At 35.6% G+C, this 26,016-nt stretch overlaps 2 protein-coding genes across 3 annotated transcripts; both read right to left on the reverse strand.

Annotated features, from left to right (window-relative positions):
* Window positions 1–843: 843 nt before the first annotated feature.
* LOC132177718 (uncharacterized) lies at window positions 844–8,035 on the reverse strand. The gene is made up of 6 exons (XM_059590159.1): window positions 7,877–8,035; window positions 6,038–6,146; window positions 2,896–3,240; window positions 1,606–1,734; window positions 1,199–1,508; window positions 844–1,101 (listed from the first exon to the last, which is right to left on the reverse strand). The coding sequence occupies exons 2-6, from the start codon at window positions 6,089–6,091 to the stop codon at window positions 995–997; spliced, it is 945 nt and encodes a 314-aa protein (XP_059446142.1). The 5' UTR covers window positions 6,092–6,146; window positions 7,877–8,035; the 3' UTR covers window positions 844–994.
* A 1,240-nt stretch (window positions 8,036–9,275) lies between these two features.
* On the reverse strand, window positions 9,276–18,990 carry LOC132167940 (eukaryotic translation initiation factor 4G). Of its 2 annotated transcripts, none has more exons than XM_059578988.1 (10): window positions 18,883–18,990; window positions 18,544–18,764; window positions 18,181–18,335; window positions 17,802–17,951; window positions 17,581–17,654; window positions 17,397–17,453; window positions 15,655–17,088; window positions 12,384–15,556; window positions 9,921–10,115; window positions 9,276–9,833 (listed from the first exon to the last, which is right to left on the reverse strand). In XM_059578988.1, the coding sequence occupies exons 2-10, from the start codon at window positions 18,705–18,707 to the stop codon at window positions 9,503–9,505; spliced, it is 5,733 nt and encodes a 1,910-aa protein (XP_059434971.1). In that variant the 5' UTR covers window positions 18,708–18,764; window positions 18,883–18,990; the 3' UTR covers window positions 9,276–9,502. The 2 variants fall into 2 exon arrangements, with proteins under 2 accessions (XP_059434971.1, XP_059434972.1); XM_059578989.1 differs by having other exon boundaries at window positions 18,865–18,989.
* Between the last annotated feature and the right edge of the window lie 7,026 nt (window positions 18,991–26,016).

A 26,016-nucleotide genomic window follows, 5' to 3' on the forward strand; every position in this document is an offset into this window, starting at 1 on the left:
GTTTTTTTTGGTCGATTGGTAAAAGGGGGTGTTTGGCTATGAAGTCCGGTGGCTTGGTGGAAACAAAGGATGGGTTTGGGTTAGATCTGGTTGGAGGGAAAACTCATCTAATGAATATGGATTCACACAATCTGTTATTTATTTTTATTTTTTTTCATATTGGTTCTTCGCCTGGTGTGGGTTTTTCATATGGGTTCTTCACGATCTGTTTTTTTCTTTTTTGGAGATGCTGTGTTTTTCTTCATTTGGGTTCTTCATCATTTGATGGTTTGGTTCAGTATTCCATTGCTGGTAGAGAGAGAAAGACAAGAGAGATGAGAAGGGAAGAAAAACGGTTGGGATAAAAATCAATAAAAAAACATTGAGAATAGCCAGAATAAATAATCTGTTAAAGTTTTAATTGAAAAAGTAACAGCTAAAATGAAAAAAAAGTGGTATTTTGAAAAGCTAAAATAGTTACTCTTGCTAGAAATGCTCTAAAGAGGTAAGGCTGGCAAAACGAGTAAACGAGTAGACACGATAAACTTATACACAAACACGACCTGTTTAAAATAACCGAGTCATATCAAGTAGACATAATCCGACATAACCCGTGTTCTTAGCAAGTAACACGACCCGACACAATTCGTTTAAAAAACCCTAAATGAAAAATAGAAAAAATAATGTAATAACAAATTGCCATTGAATAAAAACATTCACAAAGATTAGCAATTTTCAACTCTATACATATTAGATAATCTATTTCCATCATAGCAATAAAGAAAATTATTAAAAAAATAATAATAATAAAATAAAAAAAAATAAAAAAAGAGAGAAAAAAGAGCTAACAAAAACAAAATAATAAAAAAAAAAGAGCAAAACTCTATCATCATTAGATTCATTCCAAATTAGGTTCCCATGGGCCATTATGCCTAGTGTTGTCCACTTGAAGGATCCATAATCCATCCCATGCAATCAAATATATGAATTATAAAACACTACAAATATGCTTATTTTAAAAAATATTAATAGATTGTGCTCCAGCTGAATTTGGAATGTCACAAAAATTAACATCAGTTGTCAAAACATCTTCTTTGCTATCCAACTTCATTTGTGTGAGTTCTATATCAAAAAATAAAAAGAATTAGTACTATTATAGTGTAGTAAAAAAATAATATAAGTAAATGAATAAATTAAATATGCAAATAACTAATATTACCTTGATCTCCATATAACCAATCTTTAGTGCAAACTAATGCCTCAACAATATCAGGCTTGAGTGAGCTCTTATATTGATCAATCACACGTCCATCAATACTAAAAGTGGATTCTGAAGCAACAGTAGAAATAGGAATACTCAAAACATCACGAGCCATAGCAGCTACTTTAGGATAGCGAAATTCATTTCCTTTCCAAAATGAAAGGATGTCAAATGAATCATCCATATCCATAGACCTAGGTTCCTCCAAATAAATTTCCAATTGATTCTTTTGTGAATTAACATCAACTGCACAAAATGCTAAATATTCCTACATAAAAAAGAGAGAATATAAACATAAATAATTAAGAGTATATATATTATATACTAAGTTACTAATAAGATAAGAAATTAATGATATTATTCACCTTTTCCCAAGCTTGTGTTACTCGAGGTACTTGGGGCCGCTGAACAGCTATGGAGCTTGAACTTGAAGTTATAGAAGAAGCATTATACTCCATAAAAAGGTTCCTTAATTTATCACGAACATTCACAAACTGTACAGAATTCATAACTCCATAAATCTTCGTATAATAATAATTTACAAGGTGAAGCTTGTAACGAGGATCTAAGATAACTGCTATGGCCAACACTTCACTGAATTCTAACCAATATTTCTCAAATTTAGAGATCATTTGAGTTGCCATTAAGCTCTTATGCTCATCTTCACTCACAAGGTTTTGCTTCAAGGTCACATAAATCATGGCAATTACGGGAAAGTATAAGTTGGCAGTGGGATACTTTGTACCAGAAAAAGCACATGTAGCTTCGTAAAAGCAAGCTAAGAAACTACTGATATTATCTACCTTTTCCCACTCAAGTGCAGTAGGACAATGCTTATAGTTTTTATCAGTCATCTCCAAATAACTAAAAGCACGCCGATAGTGAATAGCACTCTCAAGCATAAGATATGTAGAATTCCATCTGGTTGGCACATCTTGTTTTAACTCCTTATGACTGTCCAATGACGTTTGATTCACAGCCTGAAGAAAAATTTTTTTTCGCACTTGTGATCCCTTAACATACTTCACGCTATCTCGAACCTTTTGGATAGCATCATTGATCTCTTTCAATCCATCTTGCACTATCAAATTAACAATATGGGCACAACAACGCAGATGAAAGAACTCACCTTCACAAGGAAGGGGTTTCTTAATGTTCAATTTTTGTTTTAATAACCCAACACAAAGATCATTGGAATAAACATTATCCAATGTTATAGTGAAAATCTTGTTCTCAATCCCCCACTCTTGTAACAAATTATATATATTTTCAGACAAAGATATACCAGTATGTGGTGGGGGCATAAATGAAAAGTTTAACACCCTTTTAGTTAATACCCAATCTTTGGTAATAAAATGTGCAGTAAGGCACATATACCCATCAGTTGTCAAAGAAGTCCACCAATCAGATGTTAAACAAATTCTCCCAGGACAAACATTCAACATAGATTTAACCATTTGTTTCTCCCTCAGATGCATCTGAACCAAATCAGCCTTAACAGTATTGCTAGAGATAAATGGTACATCACCACGCAAGTACTGATGTGTTTCTCTTACACCATCATATTCAACATATGAAAAAGGCAAATCATGCTTAATAACTGAAGCAACCAACAATTCTCTATATCTTTTAAGATCAAATTTAGAGTCACTTACTGACAGAGATTCTGCTTTTCCAGCTAAGAGCATTTGCCCAACATCATGAGTGTTTCTCCCCCCGCAAACTTTACTGTGCTTTCTTAAATTTCCAGTTCCATATGAACTTCGAGCCCTATATTTATTACCACACGTCTTGCATTTTACCCATACCTCTGAGTCATTCGGATCAATATTAGGAACAATATCATAATATTGCCAAACAATTGAAGTCTTCCTACGCTTCTTTGTCTTTTTCCTATTCCCCATAGAAATAGAGTCATCTTCTAGTGAATTTAATTCAACCACATCATCGTCAATTTCGAATGACTCAAATGCATCTTCAACAAGATCTTCATTATTCATCTACACACATAATCATTAGTTAAAATATATGCTATCAAGTATCAACTAGTTTAATGAGATTCAATGACTATACAACATTCAGGTTGCAAGATTTAAAAATGATGCAATCAAATAAGTCAAGAAAGCTTCAGGAAAGACAAACCAAAATGCACTTAAAGGTAAATGTAATTTGTTACAAAGTGAGATATAATCTGGAGCAAATAAACAGCACAGATATATACTGTTTTCTTCCCCATTAACTAACTTCTTTCCATAAGTATACAACAATAATGGCTTACTTACAAGTGCCAATAGCTGGAGGCAAAAGTTATATTGGCAGGTTTTCCCCCAGCAACACAATCGTTCATATCTAAATGATTGAATAATCCATGGGAATATACAGCATATTGGCTTCAAAGTTGTATATTCAACTCTATCCATTTGATAACCAACCAATTAGTACGAAAAATTTAACAAAAATGATTTGTTGCATTATTGGGCATGCCAGAAATTTTTATCTTACCTTAATTCCAAACAAAAACAAAATGTAATACTTGAAACATAATAATTTGAATAAATTAACATTTTAACCTATAGGGAACCACATAGAAAATTCTATCACAAACCAAAATCTTAGGCACTGCAGCCAAACACACTCCATTTGGTTATAAAGAAAACGGAGTGTGGAAGAAAAAATTTCAAAATAGATTTATGAAAGCTATTAATATTATTCTAGCATTCAATCATACAAGCAAAGTGGAAATCATAAGATTGAAAAAATAACGACCCAGATGTATGCTGCCTTCACATAAAAATGTCCAATTAGATTTGAGAAACCTAATTAATACAAAAAATCATGGCAAGACAAAGCAACTAGTTCCCAACCAACCAATACTTCACAAATAGCACAAAAGAACTCCAAAATTAATAGGAACTAATTGATTCAAATAGACGGTGGTGAAGGCATGAATCATGATAAACGTGGCTCCAGTTTGTTAATTGGGTCTTACTTTTTGATGTCGGGGAACCTCTCCAAGGCAGGGTTCTTCGGACCCACACATGCAAAGTAAATCTTGGTCCCTTGCACTGCGCCTTCGAAAGTTTCGCTACACGGAACTGGTTAAATCGCTGGCTTTTCACCAGGGGGTGTGACTCCAAGGAATTATTTGCACCCATGAGGTGTTGAATCTTGGATCTTCAAGGGAGCAAACCCCAAGACCAAGGCCTCTAAACGTAGATCAAGCTATTAAGAACTCCAGTTTAAGAGAGAGAGACATACCATGAAGGCGTGAATCGTGATATCGAAGACGAAGACTCAGAGATAGAGTGCACAGAGAGAGGCGCAGAAGACGGTGAAGAGAATTTCAGAGATGAGAGAGAGAGAGAGAGAGAGAGTGGCTATGGGTTTTGGTGGGGGGGGGGGAGCCTGGTGCAGTGAATGTTTAGGGTTAGGAACTTAGGGGCTTTAGTTTTTAGGGTTTTTTCTTCTTTTAAAAAGAAAAGGAGTCTGGCGGGTCACCCTGTTTACCCGTCAGATCGACATGCCAGACACAATTGTTAACCAGGTCTTAATCGGGTCAACCCGATAAGCCCAAACCCAATACCTGTTAAATTCGTATCAGGTTCGCGGGTCGTGTCAAAATTGCTAGCCCTACTAAGAGGGTTCATTTTACTATTAAAATAACCCTTCGTGGGGTTGTTTTGTTAAAACGACCCCATTCCAAAACGTCCCTAACACAAAGGTTTTTTGTAGTGGGACCTCTAAACCCATGGGCACTTTTCAACAACAGCAAACAACTCCAAAGCTTTGCTGACGAAGAGTACTACTAAATCTAGAAAAGCTTAGGGAAGGGACGTGGTGAAAAAGAAATGAGGACATACTGTTAGCTTGAAGCCAATCACGCTAGATCCAAATAGAGCAAACACTAGAGCACAAGGACAAGTAATGCAAGCCTATCAATAAAAAACGCAGAGACCTTAATCACAAAGAATCGTCACCGTCCCCTTAGCTCTCAAACACAAAAATTACATAACCAAAAAAAGATTAGAAAAAACATAGAATGAGAACATTGTCCCCTTAGCTATCAAACACAAAAATTAACGAACAAAAAAGATTAGAAAAAAGAGAATGATAATTAGACCTCGTGGACTATACAGAAATATATGGGTTTCACTGTCACGAACTTAGGGTGGCTGTTCTTTTCTTCTGAGTGGTCACGGTGGTCGGTAGGTGTTGGACAGTTGGTGTTACTTTAGCCTTCACTTGAATAGAGTGGGAGAGAACTCAAAGAAGAGAGAATGAGATTGAGAATCAGAGGTGAGAACTCGAAAGCATTGCAACTTTTAGCATTTTACTCTTTTAATTAAGGTTTTGTTTTTTAATTGTAAAAAAAAATAATAATAATAAAATAAATATAAATATAAATATAAATATAAATATAAATAAAATCTAATTTAAATTATATTTTATAAGGGTTATGGGGATCAACCATGGGTTAAGCATGTTGATCTGGAATTGACCCATATATTAAACAATTTAATTCTAGTTAACCCAAAATTGATCAAACCTTATTATACAAAACCCTAACCCGCTAATTTATGATGGTTCATGTCGAGTTTACTGGTCTGTTAAAAATTGCCAGCCCTATATAGGGAGATCAATCCAATCCAAAAAAAAAAAAAAAAAAAGAATGATTATGCTGCAGCTTCACACCTATTCTAATAAGTCACAATTTAAAATAAATAAATTTAAAAAACAAAAAACAAATTACCAATGAAAAAAAGAAAAAAAAGATGATAGATAAAATTCACAAATTACCTTGAAGTTTACACAATATGAACATCCAGTAGATGCATCGCTTTCTTCAGACATGGTTTCTTGTGGGTCCACTGGATGGGTAACAACAGGTTATGTGCTGGAGGAACCACTGAAAGAAAAATGTATCCATCAAAAATCATTATTTAAAATGATATCCATAGCATATATAATAAATGAACAGGGGCTGGCTGTCATGAGCATAAGCAGCAGCATCTTTATGAAGTCACAATAAGAGCGAATAATGAAATATAAAAATATTTATCCTTGAATTGTGAAAACTTAAAAATGTTTATCCTCTCATGCCCCAAATAATGAAATATAAAAATTTAAGTTCCTTTCCCCTCTGAACATTTTCTAAGCATCCATATCGATCACAATGTCTAATCAAAACAACATCTTAGAACACCAATCTAACATTGTTGTAAAATAAATTACCGTATCCAGTTAATGAAAAGGAACCCTCACTAATCATAGGGAAATGATATAGATCTAGGAAATGCATGCACAAATATTATACCCATACTTGTACATCAACAATACATAAACAACTAGTTGGTTTGTCTTCATCGTAAAATACGTAAAAAAAAAAAAAAAAAACCTTTTAACATAACATCGATAGGAATTCAGAAGTACATATATTATACATACATGGTTTTTAGTCCCATTTTTTTAACTCCTTGCAGCTTCTTGTGCATAGACAACACTAATTTGAATACTAAATAAACTAAACTTCCTGACTTTCTCTTCCTCACAAAAGAATCATATACAGATATTGCTTCTTAAAAGATTAATCATTGATGCGAACATGAAACTTTACATATTGCATTCTCAAATTCTTTATTATGTGATACCAAATTTTGGTTCCAACTCCAATATGTCAAACAAAAAAGCTTATAAAGTAAATGAAGCCTTTACCAAAAGTAAAGTAAGATATGTGGCAACACTATGCATGTTTTCCCCATCTTAGATATAAAAGACAACAAACATCTAACAAATGTCATAAAGTGCTCTTAAATGTTGGATAAAACATGGTAATATGATATTATTTCCTGATATGCACGCTCATGGAGAAATATGCATTCGCAAACACAAGCTGGCTCTGCCTCTGTCCCTCCTAACAGTTTGCCACATGCTAAAACTTATGCATGTTATGCATTCATTAAATGCAACGGTCATACATGTTTTTTCAGCTGACCATTTTTTTGTTTTTCATCCTCCTTACATTTATTTTGGATTATCTTTTGGCAAGTCTTATTAGGGGTAGACCAAAGAGGGTAAAAATAGGACCTTGATACCTCAAGAAGCATTAGTATATATACAAGCCTTCGAGATTCTTACTCTACTAAGATGCATGAAATGGCAACTTCAAGTTCTGGCACACACTGTTTACTGTAGTAATTAGGACCATCAATTGAGGCAATAATTCACATTCACATTTTGAGGTGTAGTGGCATGTCGATCTTAGGAAATGAACCATAAAACAGTCATTTTCATAGTCTCTCATTTCTCAGCATCTCAGATCACAATAAAAAGCACTACAGACTAACAGAGATAGCCCACAAAAAATATCAACAAACCCAAGATTCATATGAACTTTCATTAGATTTTTCAACGATCAATCACTCTAATCATGTCACAAACCAGCGCGTAGGAAAATTTCACAATAAAAATTAAAGCAAACGCTGCAAACCCACACACACACACACACACAAAAAAAAAAATCACAGCTAACCGCCTAGAAAATTTTCACTGCCGAATAAGGCTTCTACGACTTTTGTTGCAAAGTTGAAAGAGAGGTAGGTTAGGAAAAATCTGAGAAATATGAGAAATCACACTTACAGAAGGGGGCGTATGGTGGCTGTGGATGTTTGGCGTCGTACGATTTGGAAGTAGATGTTGGCGGCGCCGTACAGCGAATGTGGCGTACGGTGGTTGTCGGCGAGTGAGGCGTCGCACGACTTGGGAAGGAGTTTTTTGGCGGAACAAAATGGGGGGAAAGAGTTTTTGGCGAAACAGAATAGGGGGAAGATGTTTTCGATGAGTTATCTGGTGATGTGACCTGGCAATGGCATAAGCGTAATAAAAGTAGGAATTTCTTTTTTCTTTTTTCAATTTTGTTGGATACTCATTTTCTAGCCCGGGGATCGATACCCCGCATCTCTATGTTTCACCTTCCGTCTTTATTTCTTAACTATTATTCCAGTTTTCATGTTTGTTGTTTTTTGAAAATTCCAGTTGTAGTTTGTTTGTTTGTTTTGTGATATGGGTTTTGGATTTTTTTGAGAATGGCAAGAAAATTAATGTGATTTCCTTTCGGCTTTTAGATGCATGTTCTACTGAGAGCTGCATCTGCAAGATAAGGCATGACCATTTGTTGTTTAACTGAGAGTTGATAAAAATGGTAATCTTGCTGGCTGGTTATCTAGTCATAAGTTTCAATTTTAGCTGATATTTTTGCAGTTGTGGTGGGAATTGGGAAAGGAAAAGAAGGTCTTGACTGATTGAAAAAAGTTGTTCTCATGTTCAGGGAACAAGAACCAGAAAAAGCAAATTAAAATTTCTTACTGCTTGGGATTTTGGGGGAGATTTGTGTTTTTGTATGCTAACTTTAGGCAACAGAGAATATCTCACAGGAAAGTGCCACAAATAAGTAGTTCAATATGTGAGAGGCAATACAGCAATTTCTAGAATACTAAGACCTGTTTAGAATTATATTTGAGAGGCTTAAAAGTGATTTTAACACTCAAAAAATCTGTTTGAAAAAAAAAAAAATTCGTTTGTTAAAAGTCTAGTGAATGTCAAAAGTCGTTTTAAATTTCTCAACGACAGTCATTTTCATTCGTCGAACTAATAATGTCACTAATTTTGGCAGGTTTCATCTTTGTCCCAAGAAAAGGTCATTTTGAATATCAAAATCCTTCTCTTCATCAAACTAATTAACATCTTCAGAGAAATTGATGATCTGACTCACGAATCTAAAGTAGTGAAAAATACCACTATATCTCTTAATATTAAAACAATTTTTTTTAAAAAAATCCATAATATATTATTTGATATCACATGAATTGTTAATAACAAGTTGGGGTTTGGAAGAGCTAGTGTCATCCCTAACATGAAAAATGGAAACAAGCTTGATATTAACATTATTCATAAAATAATGAGAACTGATATGACTCTGAACTGACAATCTCATTCTCACGCAACAAGACCAAGAAAATTTAAGTTGGGAGACCTAAAATTTCTGATGCTCAATTGAACCTTTCATAATTGCAGTTAACATTTGAAGAATAATATTAAGACAAGGAGGAGGACAACCCAAATATATAAATCCCCACCCACCCAAAGAAAAATAATTCATTTGCAAATTAATTAATAAGTACCCTAAGAACACTAGCGAATTATCTCTTCCTTTTTTTTTTTTTTTCTTCTTCCTAGGAAGATCCAATGAGCACCAATATCCCTCCTCTAAATAAAATTTTCTAACTTTCTTGATCTGTTAGGATCTAGAGGCCTAAAATCCTCCAAACGCAAATTGGAGCTTGTACGGATTTCACTCAAGACAGAATCCCCTTTCTCTGATTTTATCATCTCCAAAATGCTTCCAAGAACATCTCCTGCAAGCCCCAAGTCTCGAAGACGACCTGGCTCCTCTCCTCCATCATGTATTAACATCCCAATCTCTCTCAAAGGGATCACATTTTCTGTAACGACTTTGGCAAATATACGACCAAGAAACTCCGGAGCTCTTGGGGCGTCATTTACAGCATCCTCCAAATTAGTCAGAACAGATTCAAACCTGCCCAGATGGAGGAAAGCAGCAGAATGTAAATAAATTTTTAGTGTGCCAATACAACAATGGATATTATTGTTAAATGTCTTTTACCCTTTGATGAGATGGGCTTGACTCAAGACACCATCCCGAGATTTTGTAAGATTGACCAGAAGCTTCGCCAAAACATCCCGTTCCATGTCCTTCCTCTCAAAAGAGTCTGTGACCCATAGGGATACCATCAATGCATGGAAGCTTGGGGAATTCAACTCTTTAATGCACAATTCGACTTCTTTCTCATCTCTGGCACTGAAAATTAAATAACTTCCATCAAGTATTGTTGAACTTCCATCAAGTATTGTTGATAAACAAGTATGGAATCTCTATATTATTATTGACAGCCATATATCACAACTATCCCAACAGCAAAAACTACACGTATGCAGGTAGATACCAAGAAACAAATACACAGATGAATTCAAGTATATTCCTCAGCCAATAAATCAACACAATCACAGTTCAATTGGATTAGGCAAGCACCTTAAACCTTCTGCGATGTGCCTTGGCTGAGGTGCAAGAGGTACTAACCCCCACATCATTATCTCACAAAGCAGTTTAAATGACAAGAGTCCTATTATACAGCCAAAAGAAAGAGAGTTCTCAAAAACAAGCTGAAAAGGCCTAGCATCATGTTGCTTGGTTGTTGCCTAAGCATTATTAAATACACCCCTTCATGAAACACAGTTTGTGCTGTTCACTCTTGTACATCAAATGTCTTCCTTGAAAGTAATAAATGACCTTCACCTTTTGCCACCAACCTAATTCTTGAACAACTACTATCTATTATTTATTCATTCTTTCTAATTTGAAAGCAACAAATGCTTCAAAAATGACACACTGAAACCCTTGGAGACCACACCACAGATAATATGAATTAAGCACATTGTTAACGAGTCTCATCTAGATCATTTCAAAAAATCCAACAAGATGAGAAATCATTACCACAATAGTATCAGAATAAAACCTTCATCAAGTCACTGAACTATGGCACCACTAATTAAAGGGTGAAAATACTAAACACAAAATAATAGAAAAAAATATATATAGACTATTAACCAGGTTGATTCCCAAAACCTTGGGCATACCTAATAAAATCTAATTCGGCTTGTTCAAATTGGAGTTTTGTTAGAACACTAATTAATTCACCCAAACTATTGGGATAAGTAGTAATTTAATACAGTATCAGAGCAAAGGTCTTAAATCAGACCCTAACTCTATTGTTTAGACCTATTTTAATTAAATATTTCACGTGTTGTGTTTTCATTTGTTAAGGAGTTTAAGCTCACATGTAAGAAAGTGTATTATAAAATATTAATTAAATAATTAAATTTATAATTTTTATCAACTTAAGCTTTAGGGACAATTAATGATTTAACAAGTTTCACCCAATTCCCTCGACCCAAAGACACCGAAAGAAACTAAGGCCATGTTTATTAAAATTTTGTTTTTTGTCTTTTATTTTATGTTCTCAAGAAAAATACATGAACAAACAATTAAAAATACAACAAAAAAAAAGCACAAAAACAGTTTTAACTTTTATGTCATGTCATAACACTTTTTTAAACCAAAAGCATAAAATACCCTCTAATTAATATTTCCTACATCTACATGTTGAAAGTTACTTTCCCTAAAAGCAGGCTAAGAGTTCTCTTATTCTTCTAAAACTAATTAACAAAAAAAAAAAATGCTGGTGACACAAGCAGCAAAGTATGAATTCCACAATACAATTCACAGAAGAAGTAAATTACCCTAAATCATAGACTTCTTAAGGCCCATCTTCTGATTGAGTACTACATCCCATAATTTGTTATGAAGTCGGAAAAAAAAAACCCTCTTAGAATAACTAGTAGTACAAGTCAGAACAATTAGTTATTTCCAAGTCTAAATAATCCAAGGAAATGCACTGTTCCAAAAACAATAAAATGGAAGACCAAAAAATGGGAAGCACACCTACAACTTTTAAGAAAGCTATTAATCTGTTACTCCACACTCCTGAGGTCCAAATGTGACAAGCATGCACCAACACAGTACCAGATAAATAAGCCATAAACACACTCGCCACCACTTTCATCAACAAATGCCTCAAAATAAATAACATGGGCATAATTTAACATTTTAGCCCGTCTTTGTCTAATTCCACTCCAAGAAAAATTGACTATTCAAAGCAAAGAAGCAAAAAGACCCATAGTCTGCTCGATTATTTTATTTGACAACATGCAGCATTAGGGACATCAGTTGCAAAATATAATACGCAGACTACTCTGTACTTAAATCAAGCAATCTAAGATTATGGAAGTTGAAAATCACACATCAAATTTTATTGAAGATTCACTGTTCAGCCTTACTTTCCATTTTAAGCTAATATTCTTTGGATACATCAGTACTAGATAAATGCACAGAGGTTTTAATGTAAGCACCCATACACTAGAATGTAGATGATGCAAAATTTTCTAAACTAAAATGTAAAAATGACAAGAATAACAGGATGATTAATGCATGCACAAAACAAGATGATACCTGTAGAATTCTTTAATTGCTGCCATGGACATTTCCCGAAGGCGCTCTTCAGGCCACGCCTTTTCCAAAGGAACATTTTGAGGACAAGATGTTCCCTGTCCTCGTGCAGGTGATGAAGTTGCAAGAGATCTATCAAAACTTCGATCTGCATTCTTTAAGTCTCTGTTACCCAAAGTCACATTTCGCTCTTGAGGACTTATTTGATCATATGCAGCTGGAGCTGCAAATCTATCCGGAATATACCTTGGGTTGAGATCCTCCCTTGTGCCATAAGTTGTCCTCTCTGACACAGTACCATAACCATTCAAACCAGCTGCCGTTCTTCTGGAGTCTGCAGCCACGGAAGGTATATCAGCCACAGGTGCACTTGACATTGCTGGCGATCCTCTAATTGACATTCCTCTCCCAAGACCACCTTGAGGTCCCAGAGTAATAGAATCATCACCAATAGGTCTTTGCGGCAAGGGGCCAGACGGTCTTTCCTCTGTCCGAACATCCTGAGCACCATAACCACGAGTAGGCAGTCCACGGTAACCACCTGTCTGAGCGTTTGGGGAAGACAACATTGTTGACCCTCTTGGAGCAAACTCCATAGGTACCCTTCTTGCCGATTGGTTTATGCTCGAAGTACGACCCATCCTGCTAACTTGAGCCCGCTCTTGAGCAGCATCTCTGTGCACTTCCTCAATCTTTTTCGGCCCTTCAACTTTCCTCCTCTGCTGCCATTTATTCTTTCTCAAATCAATTGCATCCTTCAACATGAACCTGACCCTAGAAGATAAATTCATGTTATTGGATAATGTCTTCATTCTATCAAAATATGCATCCATATGCTCCTTAGCTTTTTGATGGTCGATCATCTCCCCAATAGTACTCATCAATTTGCACAAAGCTTCAAGATCTTCTTCATCAGGATCCTGCAACTGACCCAGCAATTTCTGTATACATGCATGCATTATTCGCTCAGTCAACATTTTCTTCTTGTACAACTCCCCAATTAATCGAATGTTACCCAACATTCGTCTTCTAGCCTTGACTCTCTTCTCTTCTCTTTCCTCTGCAGACTGTTTGATCTCACCCTCTTCATCAACTTTATTAGCTTCTTCTTGCTCTCTTTCCCCTCTCTCAAATTCCTCCTGGCACTTGTTCAGAAGCACTCTCTTGAAAGTTACCTTTTCATTATCTTCATTGAAATCAGGCAACTCCCCAGCCAGATGACAACAGAAATCAGCATACATCTCACAGAAAGTCGGCTCCATTAAAGCTTTGTCAAAGATCTGTGAGATGACACCATTTAGAGTGGCAGCATTGTCAATGTTAACTGCTTTCACTTGCTCAAAAAGTTTCTCAAAGTTCTGTGGAGTAAGCTTATTTAGAATAGCTTTCAATTGCCTTTGCTTTGACTGTTCCTCATCTGTCACTTTACCCACTTCATATTTCTTCTCAGCTTTGTGCATCACCAGTAATGGAGTATGAGGAGAAGGAATTAAACCCTTTTGAATATTGGTAGCACGCAGCCACCTTTCAGAATCAGGGTTATTTCTTGGCATTCCTCCCTGAGAACCCATGGATGGCCCCAACAGTATTGGATACTGCATGGGTGTCTGTACACGTGGGTTCCTGAGAACACCATAATTGCCTCCTGGTCCAGGTCGAAACCCTACTGCATTACCTCCATAAACAAGATCTGGACGTGGATCCCTCCCCGAACTAAAATTACCAGATACTTTACTCCACCTGTCTTCTTCAACCACGCCACTACCACGACGGTCAATTCGAGATCCCCCACTTGGCCTGTCTACTATTCTCCCAGGACTAGGGTATGAATCACGTTCAACATGATGAGAGATATTGAAATTAGCACTCATCAAGGCCTCTATATCAGATGTAATCTCAAAACCTTTCGGAAGGTCATTATATTGCTCTGCAAATTTCAAGAGGAAATCTCTGGAATATTTTTTGGCTGTAATCACTTCTTCATCTTTGTCATGATTATCCAGTCTTCCAATAACCTGTTGTCCATTATCTGAAACTTCTAATTTTGGTGTAGATACGTCAGCGGCATCTTCCCAATCATCAGGCTCAGCTTTGCTCATCCCACCCTTTTCACTTTCTATAGCATCTACTTCGACAGCATCAGCAGATGCCTGCTTCACATCGGCACTATTAGAAGTGCTCTCAGTACTATCCGTAGACACAACAGTTTCCTTCTTTTCCTCCGGGCCCTTATATGCATTATAAAGATCAGAAGTGGTCCCAGCAGCATCGGCTTTCTGAAGAATTTCTTTTCTCTTCTTCTTTCCTCCTTTAGTACTACTCTTTGCCTTACTAAGATCAAGGCTTGGCTTATCCTTCGAAACTGATGCTGCAAAAGAGACCAAATCACCGCCAAAGTTCTCTGCACCTTCCCCTTCGTGTTTTAAAGTTGCTTCCAGAAGATCAGGAGTCGAAATAGGAGCAGACTGCTGATCTGATATACCAGACATTGTAACAACATCTTTACTGTCTATGCTATCACTCCTTGAAGGAACATCTGAAGTTGAGGTCTTCTCACCAATAGAACTTCCAACATCTGTGAAATCAGTTGTCCCATCCATCTCTGCATGACAGTCCACAAGTTCAGTGATCTCTATCTGTGCAGTCTCTAAAGTTAGGACCTCATCACTTATAGTTATTGCCTTCAGATCCGAATCCTGTCCAGATTGTTTGCCCTCAGTATGTTTAATATGTTCCAAGGATTTTAACGAAATAGGATCCAATGATATCTCACTACTCTTAACATCTTGTTTCAAACCCACTTCAGGCAATCTGCTTTCTCCTTGTTCATCCTTTCCCACAGTTTCATGTAGTAATTCTTCATTTTGCAATGATGATTCATCTAGCTTAGCATGGTGAGCAGTCTCAAAGGTATCAACAATGATTCCAGGACCAGGAATTTCAGATGAGACACTGGTGGAGCCTTCTCCAACACTTTCAACCTTTAATTCAGAAGCATCAGTAGCACCACCAACTGTTAACAGTGATTGCCCGGATAATGAAACACCTTCACTAGTTGTAGGTGTAGCAAGAGCTGGTTTAGCTTCTACAGCTCCAGGAACTCCACTGTTAGAAGATATACTGTGCTCTAGAGCCCGAGAATGCAAATGTGAGGATGAAGTAGATTGAGAGCCAACCTGTAGAAAAGTGTAAATTTTTGCATAAAGATTAAAGAAAAAGGGCTAAACTAAATTGGAAAATAATTAAAAGAAAGGGTAATACAGCACAAAAGTACCTGATGCTGTAATTGGATGTGTCCTTTCTTGCCTGTCTTCTTTTGATGATCTTTCATAGAGTTTGATCTACCAAGGATTTCCCTTCTTCTGCCCTCATTATTAGGCACAACTACTGTAGATTCCTCAGATGGAGAAACTGAAGCAGAGGATAATGGATTGGATACCAGGCCCTCAGAAGAAACAACCGCAGACACTGCTGACTGTTTAGTAACCACCGGCAACAACTTGGACACCAATGATTCAGTGCCATGTTTAGACTGCTGCAAAGAGCTTTCTGAACAAATCTCCGAATCCCTTTGAGGATGTGTTGAGCTAGCTTCACCAGATGGCCTCACATGTTTAGGAGATTCACCCTTTTCAACACCATGTGAGCTACTTGGCCGCATTGAGTCTGCAACCTTTTCTCCAATAGAACCAGCACTTGGCTTAACTGTAACTGGTATCGTTGTTGATGGAGCAGAGGAGATTATAGTATGTACATCACGGGAATGTTCCAAGTTTGTTAGGTCAGCCACACCATGCATTTGGGTCCCAGTCTTATTAACAGGTAGGGAACTAAGAGCAGGATTCATGAACGTCATGTTTTGGGGACCCTGGCCAACTTGATAATTAAATCTTGGCGCTTGGGAACTGGGTGCCATCTGGCTACTTGTTAAAGGAACCGAACTCTGAGGTGGGTAATATATAGGACTGGCATTGTAAGAATTGGAAGGATAAAAGCTCAGAGAATGAGGAGGTGCATATGATGGAATAGGCTGGGATTGAGGAGCCACATTAGGGTGAGACCGAGGAGCAGATGACCCACCATCAGAATAAGAATCTGCCCGTTTATCAAGCCTCAACTCTTCATGTGTGTCTGGATGAGTAATCTTGACAGTAGTTTTACGCTGACCACCAAATTTTCCTCCCTGCTGAGGGGGGTACTGTGGGGACATGGTGATTCCCATACTGCTCAACTGAGGGGGCAACTGAGGTGGACCCATTTGAGTGGTGAAACTCATGCCCTGGCCTTGATGAATAATTCCTTGAGTCTGCATAGGATGGGGTTGGAGACCTGGAACAAACACAGATGGTTGCACTTGGGACGGATTTCCCATCGCTAAAGGCATATGCATCGGCATTTGAAGCGAAGGGGCGGCTGTCATACCCTGGGATTGAAGCTGTTGGTTGGGGCCACCATATTGCACAGATACCTGTGACTGGTGAAACGGCATTGACATGGACATCCCAGTCATAGGAAGACCAGGAGGCTTCTGTTGTTGGCTCACTGGTGGTGCAGGTGAGACTTGTGCATCCTTTTTGGCTTTGGGCACTGGATATGCCTCCCCAGTATTAGGTTGATTAACAGCACCTGCATCCTTCCTCAATAACGGCTGCTTGGGAGCAGAAGGAGTTGGCAATGGAGGAGCAGATCTAAAAGAATCATGGCGTGCCTGCAGATCAAAAATCACCCAAAGGTTTCTTATATTATTAAAATATAAATGCCAAGCGCCATAAATTTCCAACATCCCAAACTGAGTAGTTGAATTATCCTAACACCATCTGACCAAGCACAAAGGAAACGGTACAAAAAAAATACAAAAAAAATATGCCAAGTTTGAAAAGTACATCATGCAAAGTTCCATAGTACCTGAAACAATAGACGAAAAGGAGGGAGGACAGAGGGTGCTACCATTAAGTGACAGACTTTTAATAAACAAGCAGACCAGAAGACGAGACACAAAAAAAACTAAGTACAGACCTGGTCCCGTTTTTGCTCATCCAAATTTGGGGGCGCTGAGCTAGTTCGAGCAGGAACCTACAAACACGAAAATCACACAACCAATTGAATCTTTGAATAAGGTTAGAAAAATGTATATCGCCATTCTATAGAGAAAAAAAAAATTAACAATTTGCATTTAGTGAATGTGAGACCATAAGCATACCTGCATCCCATTCATGAAACCAGGACTTATGGACCCAAACTGAAAGGAGAACGCCTTAGACGCATCTCCAGTGGCTGATCCGTAGAAACCATTAAAAGCATATCATTAGTTATATTATTCTACTACTGCAAGTCAATGTCAAGATAAATAGTCTCCCACATTATAACAAAATTCTTATAATTCATGCATAGTGGAAATATATCCAAAGTTTCTAGTCATACCCTTTATAGGTGTTCTGGGAGCTGCCGAGTCAGAGTTCATGGAGCTAGGTTGAGGAGTTGGAACCTTCGGAACAGTCCGGTTGCTTCTCTGAGGAGCCGGCAACTCAGCTGGCTTGGCAGCTGGGCTTGTAATCGGCATATCAGAGGCTCCTACCACACACCATAAAAACAAACGCCATATAAAAACAAAAAAACAAAACAAAAAAGGAACAAATTACATCCCAATCAAACAGGCAATATCCATCATAAAACTCGCTTCCTTCAATTACAAAAAAAATGGATCAACATTCTCAAACAAAATTCACAAAGCAACAAACCATAACTCTAAAAGACAATTTTTTTCTCTTTTGATTAAACTCTTTTAGAAAAACAATCTTACCATGAAATTGGGGCTGCACATGGGAACCATTCTGTACAGCAGCACTACGTGGCGTCGACACATTACTAGACTCCAACGAAGAGGAATTATTCACAGTGGGCACGCTTGCCCTAGACTGCCCTCCTCCTTGTGCATTATTGTTATTCCTCTTAAAACTGAAACAAGCACACATAAAAAAATTAATTAATTAATTAAAAAAAAAAAAAAAAACCCAAATCACAAACCACCAAAACAAACAAAAAACCAAACCCTAATTCCCCTATCGACCGCAAAACAGCCATCAAAACCCTAACTTCTAACAAACCCTCACAATCCAAAAACATACCAAAAAGATTGGAAATCCGAAACCCCAGGAATCCTTACCCGCGGCTGGAGGATAACCCGTATGACGGAGAAGGGGCGGGCCCGCCGCCCTTAACGTAACCGCCTGAGGAGCCCCGCTGCTGGTTGGAGCTCGTGGATCGCCTATCGGATTTCCGGTACTGTGTCGAATCGTTCTTGTCCGACCTTGATTGATTGTAGGACATATATCCTAGCCCTTAGATTCCCTTGCCTTTGCTTTCTCTTTCCCTTACCAACTTTCTCTGCAGCCAAACAAGATCCAACCACATCAAAACCCGCCACAACAAACCAAACCAAAACACAATCTCCCACAAACACAAACACACACACACGCACACATACAGAGAGAGAGTGAAGCACCTGCTGAGTGAGAGTGTAGCGTAAGTTAGGGTTTATTGGACGCTCATCAGAGAAGGTGAAAAACGGAAACTGAGAGACACAGAAAGAAAGAGAGAGATAAAAGAGAAAAGAGGGAATTGGAGAGCAATAAGGGAAATTGGGTGAGGGTGATTTGGTAATAAATAAAGAAAACTAAATGGAATTTTGTTTTTACTGCCAGAGAGAGAGAGCTTTGTGGGGGTGTGATGTGGTAACAAACTGACCAGGTTTTTTAGGAGATCGCAGAGCTCTTCTCGCTCTTTTATATGCTTTTTTTTTTTTTTACTGCGTCGCCCACCTAATTATGGTACTTCTTGTATTGGAATATTATTCCGAATAAGAGATTGATTGGGAAACTAAATTGTACAATTATGTATTATGTAAATAAATTATGAGTTTGATTAGAGTTCAAATCACACAATTAAACTTGCATTAGAATAGGAAAAGACCCCCTTTTTAGTTCCCCTCTTCTCCATTTTCATCCCAAAAAAAAAAAAAAGAAAAAAAAAAAAGGTCATTAAATAAAATAAGGTTAATAACTTTTTTAGTATTAGCCTTGATTTCAAAAAAATATTATATATCCACCAAGGGTTTACTCTCATGCCATTTAGGGGTGGTTTCAAGCTTTCAGCTACCTCCTATGACTCATTTATGATTGGCTAACCATTTCACAGGTGGCTGAGAGTAGCTCACAGACCACCCTTAAAAGCTGAGAATGGCCTGAGAGAGACCCCAGAGATGGCTAAGATACTCGTAGGCCAAAGGCAGTGGAGGTGCCTCTTTAATGATGTTAATAAGTTATATGGGATATATTGTAAATTTTATAGACGAAAATATCATTTATGTTTCTTGAATTTATACAAATACCATTACTGATACTTTTTGAAACCAATGCCATCGTTTGATAATGGACTTTACCACAAATACCTCAACAGCATTAAACCTAATAAAATGTGATAAAACCAGAATTGTGATTAGGCAAAAGTCAAGGTACAACTCAATAAGAACTATATATCCGTTGAACACATGGACCAATTTCCAAGGATGGCACACTTGGTTATTACCCAACCAAAAGAAATAGCTTTTAAAAAGTTAGGTTTTTCCTTCTTGATAAGCAATCAAAGTTGTAAGGCAGTTGGATCCATAAAGTCATTTGGGTTTCTAATACTCACTAGTATTTAACTGGTTCCTCTTACCTTAAAAGCAACTAGATATGTGAAAAAGATAAAGTTTTATTTTTAATTGAGTTGGAATACTTTATTTTAACTTACTTTATTCAATTCATATATGTCGTTAGGGCATGTGATTATGGCATGTATTTTTAATAAATTAACTGATTTTAAAGGCATATATCAGTTTAATTGACTGAGTTTAAAGAATTTTTTTAACCCAACTTAAATAATAATAATAATAATAATAAAAAAAAAATAAAAAATTGTCTCTATGAAAATTAACATGTGTAGCTATTTACAAGGTTTACAACTTATATTAGGTTGAAATTTGTTGGGAATAAATTGCACTATAAGCCCATTAGATTTTGGGCCTCGAGGTCATTGATAGGCTCAGAGCTATTAATTAAATAGCAGAAGATATAATTCAAGTGGGGTTCTATTGAGAGAATCTAGCTACAGAAGTTTATTCAAGGTTTTAATTGGAGTAAGAGACCATGTCCAATTCTAGCTCTTAGAACTTCCAAATTAACTCACACAAGGTATAAAAATACATTTTCACTGTCTCAAACTCTCATACTCAATAATACAGAATATGGCTCAATTATTGTACATTGGGCAAACTGAACTATTTCCCTCATAAACTCACTTAGGCTGACGTTGGTGGATCTTTTGACGCTCTTGTTATTTTGAAGCGATTGTGGGAACGCGAATGACGTATTAAAGATCAAGAACGCCCCGATTCCCCAAATAATGCGCAATTCACATCATACCGAAAACTGTTAGACATAAAATTGTTCTAACAAAATTCATTTTTGGGTTCTTAATTATTATTTTTTTCTATTTTTGAACATAAGATGTACTTTATTGATAAATTAATGATCAATAGAAAATGTATTCGATCCAAACACTATCAATATGATATAAATAATAGCTTATTTAGCTAAAACATGTTCAATTATGCGAAATCTCAAAAGACACATTATCTTCTTAAATCTATCTACTATATGACCATATTTGCTCCCATTATTATATCATAAAAACACATCTCCCTACTAAATTCTTATTTTGGGTTCTTAATTGGAGTATAGTTATTATCACATAAGCAATCAGGCTTACGAAAATTGTATTGTGTTACAATTACAAAAGCACCCATTATTATTATTTTTGATATGTTATTCCACTTTTATCATATTTATCAATATTTAATTTTAGATTAACATAGATTAATCCAATTTAACTAACTACTTGTATTCCTTGTTTTTATTTGAAGTAAAATGATTAAGTCCACTATAGATACTTATTATAATCTAATCATAATTCTCCTTTTTATCATTAAAATAGAGGTGAGAGTCAACCAATATTAAATTATATTTGGATTCTTTTCTTTTTGTATTGGTGGGTTGGTGTCAATTAAGATTGAAATTGAGTTTAGGTTTAAATGTATCATATCCATATGTATAAATGGAGATGATTCTTGGCGTGGCTTTATTTATTTATTTTGTTTAGGGAGAAATAAGTCTAAAGTTCACATCAAATGAATAAACATATATAGAATAGAATAGAATAGAATAAAATAAAATAAAACCTTGGCCTAAATTGTGTCAGGCAAAAGTCAAGCATACCTTTCCAAAAAGTAGTAGAAGAACTACTTTGTTTACAAAGGAGAGCAGTAGTGCGTTTGGCAATGCGATTTTACAAAGCAAAATATATATTTTAAAATAAATAAAAATTATATTTATTAGATTGTTATATGACTGTCAATGCGGTATTTTGATCAATTTGTTTAAAAAATAAAAAGCTAATTTTCACTATCAAGTCATTTCAATTATATGGTTGTTGTATAATAGTCCATTAAATGACATTTATCTTAAACAAAATTGCATAAGAAAAATGTTATTTTGCATTATTTACTGGCATGTTCAATCCACCTTTAGATAAATCTTAATTAAAAACAAAAAAGGGGGGTAAGTTATTCCTATTTTCCAAACAAAGCAAAAATAGGCGACTTGCGAGATAAGTCTTAGTTGGAGAGAAAACTTCACTAAGAAGTTTTCAAGTTTACATTCATTATCATATTATTATGCCAATACACCACAAAAGTTTTCAAATTGTGGGTATTACAACAACACACCACAGAAATATAAAGAAAATAACATAAATAAATCATCAATCCCATAATTGTGCAACACCAGCGACAAAGACGGCAGGAACGAGCGGGCGCGTGAAAGCTAAGCAAAGGCGGCAACGAGGGGCCAAGAGGCTAGTGAAGTTGGTGGGAGAAGCTAATGGAGGATAACAAATGAAGATTTGAAAAAACCGAATATGAAAACCAAGGGAGTTCCAAAGCGGTGGAGGAGGGATTGAGGCTTCAATTTTAGGAGGTCAGGAATAAATCACCGAAGACAATAATTAAGACCTCATAAGAAACTCTAAGAAGTTTTAAAGTTTACATCCATTATCATATTATTATGCCAACAAAGTTTACATTATCTGGCTATGCACATCAGGCTACTCTTTGTTTGTTTTTATTCATATTCCCTTGTGTGAACATGGTTGATTAGAGGCGGGATTAAGTATAACCCATTTGCTAACCAAAGCAAGTAACATCAACTTTATTTGTTTTTTTTTCCCTTGTCTAAAACACTTCAATGTGTAAGCTCGTTTTAGTTCAGATTTTAATTTAAATAATTAAATTTATAATTTTTTAATTAATTTAAGCTTTTGGGGCAGTAACTTCGGCAGTCTGCTAACATGTTCTTCAAAATGAATGAAATTTGTAGAGAAATGTCATCTTTATTCTTTAAAACCAAGCAGTAAAAGATGATATAATTTTTTTTTTTTAGTAATATTATTTGGTAGACTATTATAACTTGGTGTTGTAGAAGTAAAAATCTGTCATTAGATTAACACTTTGTAAAAACAAAACAAAAAAATAATAGTTAATTTTTACTGCCACATTATCTCAGTTATATAACAATCGAATAATGGTCGACTAAGTAACACTAATCCTTTTTTCGGTTTATTTCATCTCATAATTGTGGATCATTGTATTAATTTAAAAAAGTGAAATGGTATTTTAGTATATTGCTATACGATTGAAATAACGTAGTAGTGAAAATTAGCCTTTGAATTATTCTTTTTACAAGCCCTTGTTAATTTAAAGATTAACTTTTACTGTCATATCATTTCAGTTATATAGCAGTCCCCTAAATATCATATTTTTTCAAGAAATTCATCAAAGATTCGTCGGTTGTGGCAATGGAAGCATAACTTTTTGGCGAGAATATTAAAAGGGCTAATTTTGGACGATCAGATTCTTCAAGCAAATCCAAAATATATGGTTACCTCAAACAAACAAAAACAAAAAAAGAATCCAACAATGTGGTTGGGCCTATTGTCTTTTTCCTCTGCCCGTTTGAGTCCAGTGTGGGTTTGGGCCGAAATTTGAAGACCGAGTTGGACCATAAAGGTTATTGAATTATTCCAAATACTCTGACAATATATATATATATATATATATATATACAAAGCTAAATTTGGAAAAGTTTTGTCCGTGGCAAAATTTTTATTTATTAATATGCTTTGAAGGGTATTTTTTATTTTAAATTTGAAAAGGTTTTTTTATATTTTTTTTTTCGAATTGAATAAGGAAAGAATTACAGGAAGGATCCTTACCACTCATCATCTAAAAGGAAGAAGAAGTGAGAGATCCAAATAACGAAAATGGAGTGAGCTCCTTAACAACAAACACAAAACAAATTAAAATAGTGCGACAATAATTACATAAAGTAGGAAATTAGTCAAACAAGTGACTCGGTCTTCTCAAAAGCCGCTCAAGGCTGTTACAAAAGCAAAAGAGGTCTAGACTATGTCTGAATCCCCTCTAGGAACCAGCAACAACTATTAAAAATTGATTGAAGCTGAATGAGCACTATAGTAGTCTGTTGAAGGTACGTATTTTGATGTCTTGGACTTGACTGGAAAGCTTTCTTTTGTTGCATGCAACAATACAGGCGGGGACCAACTGAACTTATGACATCCTCAACTACTAGGCTCTAGTTCTCAACTAACATTATTTATTATTCAATTAATATCTTACCAACAAGCACTCCAAAACAGGGATGTGGCCATAGATAAATTAAATGAAAGGGTGGGGATTGGAGTTGTGCTCAGGGATGAAAAAGGACATGTGATCGCAGCTATGTGTAAAAAGCGGATGGGTGTACTGGAGCCAGCAATGGGGGAAGCATACGCCGCCTATCATGCAGCGGTTTTTTGCCGAGATATGGGAGTGCACAATGCAATTTTGGAGGAGATGCAAAACAAATTGTGGAGGCTATCAATTCAGATAAGGAAACATGGAGTCGTTTTGGGCATCTAATAGAAGACACAAGGCGTATACTAGGCACTCTATCAAACTGGAATTGTGTCTTTGTTCCTCACGAAGTAAATGAGGCAGCTCATAGGATGGCGAAAGCGGCCTTCACTGATGTCAGTGATAGAATTTGGAGGGGTACCATTCCTAATTGTATTAGTGATAATATTTTGATGGAGCAATTAGCTCTATCTTGATGATTGTTGTTGGAGTTCTTATGCTCCACCTCGATTTCTTATCAATAAAATTCATCAATTCAGTTTTTTTTTAAAAAAAACATTTGGAATTAGGATTCTCTCCAGTTAGTTATATTTAAAGATTAACTTTATTATTTTAAAAAATACTCTTTAAATATAACTAACGAAATACTCTCCAATTCAAATAAACTTGAGAGGATCATATTCCAAATATTTGATATTATATGCAACACGTTTTAAATTTCTTGCTACTCCTCGTCTGCATAATTATGGAGTTATCATATACATCATTCTCTTTTATTCTCCTCTCATTCTTACAAAACCCATGTGTCGTGGTCTCTTATAGAATTTAGGCTCCGTTCGTTCCAATGTAAAATGTTTTCCATTGAAAAATATTTCAGCATAAAGCATTTTATTGAAAAATGATTTCCCTGAAAACATTTTTGGCCTTTGATGCGTAAGGAAAGTTACAAATTATATATATATATATAACTTTAAATTATGATATTGTCCTGACTGGGTCCTGGTGAAGTCATGACGGTGTACCGAAAAATACGAAAAATATTTTACGCCAAAACAAACGGAACTTTAGTGTATAGAGATTAATTTTTTTAATTAAAAAAATCAAGAGAGGATTAAAAGAGAGGTTGATGAATAAAATTATTCATTAGTGCAAAGATGGTGAGAGGCGGTTGACATCATTGGGCTCTCTGAATGTAGGCCGGAAATTAGAGACGTGACAAAGGTAGTATCAATAAAAAAAAGAGTTTCAAATTTTTATCATATTCGTCCTAATCATTTAATAATAATAATAAGTGCAATTTCCACCTATAAAATTGAATTGTTAACTCATGCCATATGGAAGATAAGATTGAATAGTGAAGAATATGTCATTTTCTTTTTATTAACACAAGAGGCAATTATTTAATTAAGAACTAAGCTGGCCTTTTTTCAAAAAATTAAAAAAAAAAAAAATTAAAGAAATTCTGGTCTTGAAGAGTAGTGTGCAACCCCAACAAAATTTGTGGGTTCATGTGTTCTTGGTTCAATTAATTTTTATGTTGATTGTGTACAAATTCTCCTAGGAAAATAAATAAATATTTAATTCTAAACTTGAAAATATCACCTCTTTATTTATATAATTATTTGCAAGCTTTAATGTTAGAATGGTAATTAAATGATGAAATTCATTAATTTTTATTAACTTGAGTTTTTGAAATAGTTAATGATTTAATAGATTTAATAACTGTCAAAAAAAAAGTTAACAAACTTTTTGAATCTCTCCTATACTTCAGTTAAGTGAAAAAGAGTTATTGTACCCCATTTTATATCGACTTAACGTGTTTTGAATGGTTTTTTTTTAAATGACTGA

This window comes from Corylus avellana, chromosome ca1 (genome assembly GCF_901000735.1).
Source record: "Corylus avellana chromosome ca1, CavTom2PMs-1.0".
Classification (NCBI taxonomy): Eukaryota; Viridiplantae; Streptophyta; class Magnoliopsida; order Fagales; family Betulaceae; genus Corylus; species Corylus avellana.